This window comes from Helianthus annuus, chromosome 13 (genome assembly GCF_002127325.2).
Source record: "Helianthus annuus cultivar XRQ/B chromosome 13, HanXRQr2.0-SUNRISE, whole genome shotgun sequence".
Lineage (NCBI taxonomy): Eukaryota > Viridiplantae > Streptophyta > Magnoliopsida > Asterales > Asteraceae > Helianthus > Helianthus annuus.
This window is the reverse complement of record NC_035445.2, coordinates 96718106-96728274: the sequence shown is the minus strand read 5'-3', so window position 1 is coordinate 96728274 and position 10169 is coordinate 96718106. Positions and strand designations below refer to the sequence as shown.

The 10169-nt window shown below is 36.4% G+C and overlaps 1 protein-coding gene across 1 annotated transcript; it reads left to right on the top strand.

The window, feature by feature from the left end:
* Nucleotides 1–7503: 7503 nt before the first annotated feature.
* On the top strand, nt 7504–9139 carry LOC110901353 (D-3-phosphoglycerate dehydrogenase-like). The gene is made up of 4 exons (XM_022148185.1): nt 7504–7659; nt 7743–7814; nt 8721–8915; nt 9053–9139. Exons 1-4 carry the CDS (start codon nt 7504–7506, stop codon nt 9137–9139), a joined length of 510 nt encoding a protein of 169 aa, XP_022003877.1.
* The last annotated feature ends 1030 nt before the right edge of the window (nt 9140–10169 follow it).

Here is a 10169-nt window from a genome sequence, read left to right as displayed (position 1 = left end):
TCGTTCCTTGCAGATATCTAAGGACCTTCTTAGCTGCTTTCCAGTGATCTAGACCAGGATTAGTCTGATAACGGCCAAGCATTCTAGCAATATAAGCGATATCTGGGCGAGTATAGACTTGAGCATACATCAGGCTCCCGACTACTGACGCGTAAGGTATCTGGCTCATTTGCTCCTTTTCAACATCTGTTGTCGGACACTGGAATGAACCGAAAACATCTCCCTTAACTACTGGAGCGACGGAGGGTTTGCACTGTTGCATGTTGTAACGTGTAAGGACACGATCTATGTAAGTCTTTTGAGACAATCCTAAGATCCCTTTGTGTCTATCTCGGTGAATTTCGATGCCAATGACGTAAGAAGCATCTCCGAGATCCTTCATGTCGAAGTTATGCGAAAGTAACCGCTTCGACTCATGCAACATGTCCAAACTATTACTTGCCAATAGAATATCATCTACGTAAAGGACAAGTATAGTAAAGTTACTCCCACTCATCTTGAGGTAGGTGCATTGATCAACTTGATTCTTCATAAAACCTTGCCTCTTCATGACTTCATCAAACTTGAGGTACCATTGACGTGATGCTTGTTTTAACCCGTAAATGGATTTCTTCAACTTACAGACTAGATGCTCCTGACCTTCAGGTTTAAAGCCTTCAGGTTGTTTCATGTAAACATCTTCGTCTAAGTCTCCGTTAAGGAAAGCAGTTTTGACGTCCATCTGATGCAGCTCTAAATCAAAATGAGCTACTAGGGCCATAACGATCCTTAATGAATCTTTACGAGAGACAGGTGAAAACGTCTCTTGATAGTCAATTCCCTCTTTCTGAGTGTAGCACTTTGCAACCAATCTCGCTTTGTAGCGTTCAACGTTCCCATACGGATCCAGTTTTGTTTTTAACACCCATTTACAACCTACAGGTTTGACACCATTGGGTAATTCTACCAAATCCCAAACGTCATTTTTCTTCATGGATTCAAGCTCATCAATCATTGCTTTATTCCATTCAGAAGACTGATCACTGCTAATGGCTTCATTATAAGAGATAGGATCATTGAGCTTTCCAGCATCCATTTTAGTCAGGTAGGTAACATAATCATCCCAATTAGTAGGCCGTCTTTGCCTAGATGACCTCCTGAGTTGATTATCAGGTTCAGCGTTGTCTTGGTTTTGAGCGTTTGATGTGCCTTCATTATGAGGTATAATGGGTTCTGATTGTGGAGATGGAGTTTGTGCAGTGACTTCAGGTGGAGTTGCATGGGGTACAAGAGGAGTAAACGGAGTAATGGTAAGCGACGAGACTCTCCCCCCGCGTCTTGTACTTCTTGCAATTCTTCGTAAGGATTGGTACTGCTCCCACTGACCTTGAAATCCTCCAGGAACGCAGCACGCTTGGTTTCAACAATACAGGTGACATGGGAAGGACAATAGAAACGATAACCCTTTGAATAATCAGGATACCCGATAAAGAAGCAGGTAACTGTTTTAGGGTCAAGTTTCCTTAGGAAAGGATTATAGAGTTTTGCTTCAGCAATGCAGCCCCATACTTTCATATATTTAAGACTCGGTTTCCTTCCTGTCCAAAGTTCATAAGGAGTTTTAGGGACAGACTTAGAAGGAACTCTATTGAGTATATGAACAGCTGCTTTTAACGCTTCAGTCCAGAGGAATAATGGTAAATTAGTGTTGGCTAACATACTGCGCACCATGTTCATAAGGGTACAATTTCTTCGTTCAGCGACACCATTCTACTGAGGTGTACCAGGCATGGTGTATTGGTTCACAATCCTCTGGCCCTTACAAAACTCATAAAATGGACCAGGAGCTTGACCCACATCAGTATGTCTTCCATAATATTCACCGCCTCTGTCTGATCTCACAACTTTAATCTGACGATCTAATTGCTTTTCAACTTCAGCTTTATAATCTTTAAAAGTTGTAAGAGATTCAGACTTTTCCTTAATAAGATACAAGTACATGTAACGAGAATAATCATCAATGAAAGTGATAAATGAAGTATGTCCTGTTATGCCGGCGATTTGGTAAGGACCACTAATGTCAGTATGAATGAGTTCTAATAAATTAGAGCTCCTAGTGGCACCTTTCTTATTCGCTGATGTCATTTTGCCTTTAAGACATTTGACACATGTTCCAAAATCAGTGAAATCGAGAGGAGGTAAGACTTCATCCTTTACGAGACGATTTAATCATTCTCTTGAGATGTGGCCTAAACGTTGATGCCACAACATAGATGAAGTCTCTAAGTCTCGAATCTATTTCATCTTTGTGAGTGATTCATTAATATTATATGACAACAAAGATTTGGAAAAATTATCATCTAGTTCTAATCTATAGAGACCACCATCCAGAATGCCAGTACCATAAACAACGGAATCATAGAGAATAGAGAGTTTGCGATGACCATGAGAAACGACAAAACCGTCCATGTCTAACTTTGGTCCTGATACAAGGTTCCGAGTTACCTCAGGAACATATAAGGTATCATAAAGTTTAATACATAAACCAGTTTTCAAAAATAATTGTAACGTTCCTATGGCCTTCACTTCTAATTCCCGATCATCCCCAACTTTAAGTGTTCTTTGGTTTCTTCCCAGCTTCCAGATTGTAAGGAATCCCTGAGTAGAGTTAGTTACATGAACCATAGAACCAGAATCAAACCACCAAGAATTAGCAGGAACATTTAAATTAAAGGACTCAAGTATCATGAAAAAGTCGTTACCTTTCTTAGCCAGCCACTCCTTGAAGTCAGGGCATTCCTTTTGCTTATGTCCTGTTTTCTTACAGAACTTGCAATAGGGTTTGCCTAAGGAGCTCTTAGAGCTGGAAGGTGCACTTGTATTAGGATTGGGCTTTTGGACTTTGGAAGCATCCTTTCTTTGATGATTGTGCTTCCTCTTCTTAGAGTTGGAGGTTGTGAAGTTAGCAACATCAGTAGTGCGATCCATCTTCATACGCTCTTCCTCCTGTACGCACATAGCGACCAGCTCACTCATCGTCCATTTCTCCTTCTGAGTGTTGTAATTGATCTTGAATGCTTCATAGGACGAAGGAAGCGAAGTGATGATGAAGTGAACAAGAAAACCATCACTGATTTCCATCTCTAGCCCTTTCAGCTTATTGGCCATGTCATGCATCATCATGATGTGCTCGCGAATGCCGCTCCTCCCATCATACTTAGTCGTCACCAGCTTGAGGATAAGAGTGCTAGCGTGTGCTTTTGATGTTCCTTTGAATTGAGCCTCCACAGAAGCCAGGTAGGTTTTAGCATCTTCAGAATCAGGAATGGCGCCTCTAATAGCATTGTGAATGGATTGCTTCATGAACATGAGAGACATGCGGTTACATCTAGTCCATTTTTCATGAACTATTTGATCAGCAGTAGTACTTTGAGTAGTAAGATCTGCTGGCTTATTCTCTCTAAAAGCATAATCGAAGTCTAGCAATCCTAGTGTAAGCATGAGGGCATCCTTCCATTCAGCAAAGTTATCACCAGTCAAAGGTGGAATCCCGCAATTGGGTGCCGATAGTGGAAATAAGATGAGCAAGTTATGATACTAAGAAAGAAGTCCTAATGTGATCTAAGGGCATGTTATACTAAGGCAGGCATAAATAATGACCATTTTAATTATGAAGCTGTGATAATGTCTATTACTAACATTAAAATAATAGACTTAGTAAAATTCTACTTAAACGAAGACAAATCAGCTTTGGCCAGAAGTGTAATCATTTAAGTATGTGTGCAATGTAATCGTGACAAATCAGCTTTGGCCAGAAATGAGACAATCACTTTAGTTATGCACTTGTCAAGCATGCTAAACATGAATGAATTAAATCAGCTTTGGCCAGAATTAAGACATTTCACGTTTGTAATGCATACTCAACATAGCTTTTATAATACTTGAACAATAAATAGATGTATTAAATCAGCTTTGGCCAGAATTAATACATCAGAAGCTCATTCAAGTTAAGCTATTTTGGTTTTAGTTCACATGAAACGGCCTAAGGTAATGGGGTCTCGAGTCAGGTCTCGAGTTAGGTCTCGACTGCGTTATGAGATCTCGAGTCAATTATGAGGTCTCGAGTCGTAACCTTAGTCTCGAGTTGTAACCTTATGGTCTCGAGTCGCAACCTTATGGTCTCGAGTTGTGACCTTATTGTGTCGAGTCGAGATCTGATGGTCTCGAGTTGTAAAGATTTTAGGCCCTTTGTCGAGATCTCAGTGGTCTCGAGTCGAGACTGATGGTCTCAAGTCGCAGTCTTATGGTCTCGAATCCCTGTTAATAGCTGTTTTGTGATGATAACTGAAAACTCGAACTTTTAGGGATTGTGAGATAGTGTTTCCTGTTTTATTGCTGATCTAAATTATCAAAAGATTTCAAAAATAATAACTGAAAATCTATTAACAGTTTTCGAAAATTTTAATAGATAAAATTCAGATCAAAATCAGTAAAAACACCCACTAATCCGGATTATATTCCAAAACTTAATGAATTTTCGAGTTTTCTTAAACGAGTAAATGTACGACGACAATTTCGACTACACGAGGTTCATTAAGAAGCACACTGGTGAGTTGGTAAGCACATCTACTTGATTTATTAGTTTTTATTGATTCAGATTCGTTTTTTTTACCAATGGAAGAGTTTCAAAGTTTTACTAAGACAGTTAATTAGTTTTTATTGATTCAGATTTGGTATTTTTTTTGTTGTTTACGCAATCGCTGGAGTTCCGGATTTTACTCGGAAGGTCGATTATTCTGATGACATTTCTTACTATCATCTGTGTCTGGCCAATTAATAGTGAACAAAATAAAGATAAGATGTGTAGGGTCGGTCGGGTCAGTTCAAGGGGGATGTGTAGTTGTTCCAAGAGCTAGCGGACTAATACTTGCATCGACTAACGAGGAAAATGGGCTAAAAGGCATAATTTGGTCTACATTTGATATTAAGGGGACATAAGTAATGAACGGAAACGTCTCAACGGGTTTGGTCATGTGGTAAACGGCCATAGGTGGTGTGTACTATCTGTCGGACCTGAATTTAATCATTTTACACTGACTTATACAATACACTTTTTGTCTCAACTTCTAAAAAGTGCAAAGAATTAATAAAACTTAATTTGTTTTCCTTATCTTACTATACATTCTGCTTTTCATATTTATTTTATCCTCGTATGCTCACAAGTGTTTTATATTTGTTTTTGTAAACACCAAGTATGTATATCTTGGTCAGACTGGTTTAAAGGCATCTTGCTATATGGGGATACCGCCAAAGTCACATTCAAGGCATGTTTTCTTTTGCTAGGTAAATTTGATGTTTCTTTAACATTGAAGTTTCTTTTATTTTGTTGCTTTTAAATTGGTTGCATATGTCACCTTTTTATTAAAAACATAATCTGATATATGTGGTGTTGATCTTGGTAAAGTTATACTTAGAAAACTAGAGAAATTAATGCCACTAAGTACCTGGTTAACCTATGCAAGGGGTCATAAAAAGCACAATCAAATAATAGTGTTTGATCTTTTTTAATCTTTATCTAATGTTTTTAACCTTTGACCCAATGTTTGTAATTGTATCCTCCAAGTCTTTTTATATGGTACATTTTTCAAGTATGGTTTATGATATTCCTTGATCTAGATGTTCTTGGTTTCATGTGAAGACAATGAGAATATGATTGATGGTTCTTGGTGGATATAATATACGAGACATGCTAGGCCAGTAGAGTCCTGGTTCAGACAGGGTTTCAATTAATGATTGATATTTCTTTGAAATGCACAGAATAAGGGATCAAATGACATGACCTCTAAGCTCCAATGATGTATTCGGACAATCACCGACTGGAGTGCGAAACCAGTTTACTTTGTTTTGGGTCATCAAATCCACTATAGTTCGTTAGCCGATGATGATGTTATGGTTGTGGCATGGTAAATGTGATGGCTTGAAACGACCTCAGTATTGACTTAGTGAGAATGCTATTACGAGGTGAAATTCTACGCCATATATATGTACTATAAACTTATTTCATAAATGTTTCTTTGATTTTAAGACCTGATTGGACAACGATTTCAGATGCAATTATATGGCGTAAAAATTGGTGTATCGGTTTCTTTAAATTAATAATGCCCCTCATATTGCTAAACCAATAGAACCTACACCTTTTCCACCTCTAAAGGTAACATTACTGAGTCATTAAATGCACAACATGATTATGACAACTTCTATGTGTATGTGTCTTTATAATTTATTGAAATTTTCATGCCGGTTGTAGTAATATACTACAAATACCCAAGTATGCATAGCTTAGTGTTTAGCTTTATGTTTAGAGTAATAAACCTCAATTTGCAGGGAAGTGGATCTCCTACATATGGTGAAATATCATTCTTACCATTGAATAAGAAGGTTTAACCGATCTTGGCATCATCTTCTATTAATGGAACACCTGGTATGCACATAAATCGAGATTAGTTTTAACCTACTTTAGTTTAGAATAATTGATTGAACATTTTGTTTGTTGTTTTAGTGGCTTGGGACCTGAGGAATCAAAAACCAATTACAACGTAAAATTCAAGAATTTTGCAAAATGGCTATGTGATTTTCCAAAATGGCTATTCAATTCCGGCATGCATAATTATAGAGGTTCTTAATGCTACTTATAATTTTTATGCAGCTAAGGTCAGTTATTGTTAATGCTAAGAGGACAAAACTAAAGAAAAAAAGGTCGCTTTTAAGAAGAAAAAAAAAAGAGTCGCTTTTAGGAAGAAAAAAAAAGAGCCGCTTTTATGTACTAAAAATACACATCATGTGATATTCGACCCGTTTTCTTTTTAACTGTTTATTATTTTTTTGTCTTACCCGTTTGATGTGTTGGTGACCGTTTGATGTGCAGGTTAAGATGGTTCAGCTGGGTTGATCCAAAGTTCTTTTGCCCAAAACGGTTAGTTCCGATTTAGGTCTGGATAGTTCAGTTCATATATCTGGTGTCAAAGTTTTAAATAAAATATAAAAAAGTTTATATTTTTTTATTTTTTAACCTTTAATATACACGTTTAGTCGTTTAGACCATTTGATAAAGAAGGATACAAAATTCAAATGATGCATAACATGTAAATTATAACCACTTCGTTGTTCTTACAGCAACTGTGTTTTATGGACATAAAAATTGAAAATAATAGGGGAGGTTCCCACAAAATTAAATACAATAAAACTTTTCTTATTATTTGTGAATGAGGATTTGATGCACCATGATTTTTCATATTTTCAACATAAGACTTATATTAGATATTTGTGTTTGTATTTAATTAGCAAACCAACAGGATTTTTCTTTAATATCTGCAAATATGAAATAAAATTGGTTTGTGAATTCAATCTGTTTTGACTTCCTTGAGTTCCTCATGCCTCCTGAAATACCAAGACTACCGGTTTCTTTTTTCACCAAATTCTCTCTTTACACCATATTTTCTGATCAAATTTTAATAGGTTGGAAGAATGACTCTTGGTAGTTTGTTGGCTTTGGGATACCACATTGCTCTTTGTTATAAACGGGCATCTAAACCAATCATTTATGGAGATCTTTCAATATCCCCGGAGACCATAGACGCTCTTTATGAAACATACATAGTTCTCAGGGGCAACGATAGAAAAGTATGTTCTTATTTCAAGGTTATTTTGTCCTTAACAACCTTAGGTCGTTAGCATGTATGCATGATTTATGTTCTTTTTCTTAGATGGTTGAATCAAATGCATCAAGACTGGGATTCACGGGCCCTTGGATCACTAAATCATATCTTGAAATGATGGTAACTTTTTTTTTTAAATGTCGTCTGTTCTGTTGTTTTTAATTAATCTATAAAACATAGCATGTTTAGAGTCGTGTATAGAATGAAAGTACTTAGGGTTTAGGCAAGTAAAAGTAGTCACGGGATGTCTATATGCGTGAAATTGTCTAATATTACCATTAAGGTATAACACATTTAGAAAAATGGCCACTTTTTTAGGTCTCATTAGTTACCTCAGGCACATAATTTGATCCACAATTTGATCTAAATGCACTTTTGCTTTAGATCTTTGTTTTTTTGTGTAGATTTAGGGGGTGTTTGGTGTTGCGTTTTCAAAATAGATTATGCGTTTTCAAAATAGATTTTACGTTTTCAAAACTGCGTAGGCACATGCTTCTCCAAAACTGCGGCATATAATTACTTTTTCATCCAAACATTTTTTTAGATTATTTATGTTTTACAAATGCAATAATCAAATAATCACTTCAAAACGTAATCCCAAACACCCTCTTAGAGCAGCATGTATACAACCATACGGTTTAGGGGGGTGTCTGGGATTCTTTATCTCAAAAAGGACTTTTTGGCAAAAGAACTTATTGACTTATGACTTATCCAAGAGGAATTAAAAAAAAAGTGTTTGGATGAGCTAATGAGGTGGGAAAAGGTAATATTTCATGAAAAGTTAAAAGGAGTTTCAAAAAGTCAAGGTTTCCTGACTTTTCAAAATGTCTTTTCCACCTTATACAAAAAAAGTCCTTTTCACCTATCCAAACATTATTTTAACTCAAAAAGCCAATAACTTAATAAGTTGTTTCCAAAAGCTAAGCCAAACACCCCCTTAGATTATCATTATAGCGATGATATTTTTTTAAATCTTTTTTATTCCCATTTTATAGAAGAAGGTTTATGTTGGTCTCTTTTGATCAGGCTGTTTCAACTGCAGATTTTATCTCACTTTATATGTCGCTTACCCCTGCTACTTCAAAGGTGTTTAATGATGCAACCTTTGCAAAGATGAAGAAAGGAGTTCGGATCATCAATGTGGCACGGGGTGGAGTGATCGATAAAAATGCCTTATTGAGGGACCACGATAATGGAATAATTGCACAAGGAGCGTTAGATGTGTGCATGAGCTTTACAAGGTGAACTTTCTGCAACTTATGCTAACACCCCCTATGGTCGGTACCCCTTTAGGTAAGTTCACATATAGCTTAACCCGAAATAAATACGTAATGCTTGAAAGAAATAACCTTTTGCAGGTTCTTCTATCTGAGCTGGCACCTTATTTGACACTAGCTGAGAAGTTGGGAATCTGTGTTATGGAGTGTAGTCATGTCGGGTTCTAGAGATACTTGGGAATGAGATTTTCAGGCTGTCGGCTCAACCCTATTTTTGCTTTTGGAGTTGGAGACCTTCTAAACCTTCATAACTTTGAAGAGGTTCCTTTAAAAGGAAGAAGTCTATTCAGGTCATTTTGATTACAGTTTTTCGGTGTAGTATTTGGCATCTCAGGAATAGTGTTCTGTTTGATCAAGCTCAAGTGTCGACCAGGCAAGGTGGTTGAAGAGATTAAAATTATGGGATAGTTTGAATTGGCAGAATTGGTGATAGTTTGATGTATTTATGTAATTGTTTGTTGTTCTGTTTTAGTTTGTTTGTGGTAGTCTGTTTGTATACTAGCTGAGCGGGTTTAGCGCCTCGCTTAAAGCCTCGGTTTGTTTTTAATAGAACTTTTCGGTTGGTCATTCAAAAAAGTTGGGTTAGGGTTGTAGAGTACATGTCATTGGTGCTGAACTGAGATAAAATGACAATTGTGGAGATCGGATATCAAAGAACTGAGATAAAATGACAATTGTGGAGGCCCCGAATCCAGAGCTTGCGTCTAATCGTCAACTATTTCTCTAACGAATTCCTACGTCAACATTGTTAAATAATATATTTTTTTTTTGTTACACGGGTTCTTAAACTAGTATTAATAATATATTTAATCTCACAGCCTAAAGATCAGACTTTCCAACTTTCCAACCTGCAAATTACCCTTTGTGTGATTCTGGTTTTGCAATTTTTTCTTCTCGAATCGCTTTAGATTTCTCTTGAATCTAACAAATTGTATAAGAAAACAGAAGTCTCATTAATTTAGTAATTTTTGATCTATCAATTTGGAGATTTTTTAATTTGAAGTATACATTAGATTATTAATATTAACCTATAGTTTTCACAATTTCACATGAATCCTTATGTTTTGAATATCAAATTGTTAGCATCTGAATTCGAACAGGTTATTTGTAGAGGGCGCTATATTATCTCTCATCTAGATTTATTTTTCGAAGTCTTTGAGTCGAAGTTTTTCTTTGTAACATGTATATCAAAGTTTAA

Excerpts from the sequence above, each read along its gene's own strand:
- LOC110901353 (XM_022148185.1), top strand. The coding sequence starts at position 7,504 with ATGACTCTTGGTAGTTTGTTGGCTTTGGGATACCACATTGCTCTTTGT. Across the intron at positions 7,660-7,742 it reads TCAGGGGCAACGATAGAAAA|ATGGTTGAATCAAATGCATC; the intron begins GTATGTTCTTAT and ends TCTTTTTCTTAG. Across the intron at positions 7,815-8,720 it reads AATCATATCTTGAAATGATG|GCTGTTTCAACTGCAGATTT; the intron begins GTAACTTTTTTT and ends TCTTTTGATCAG.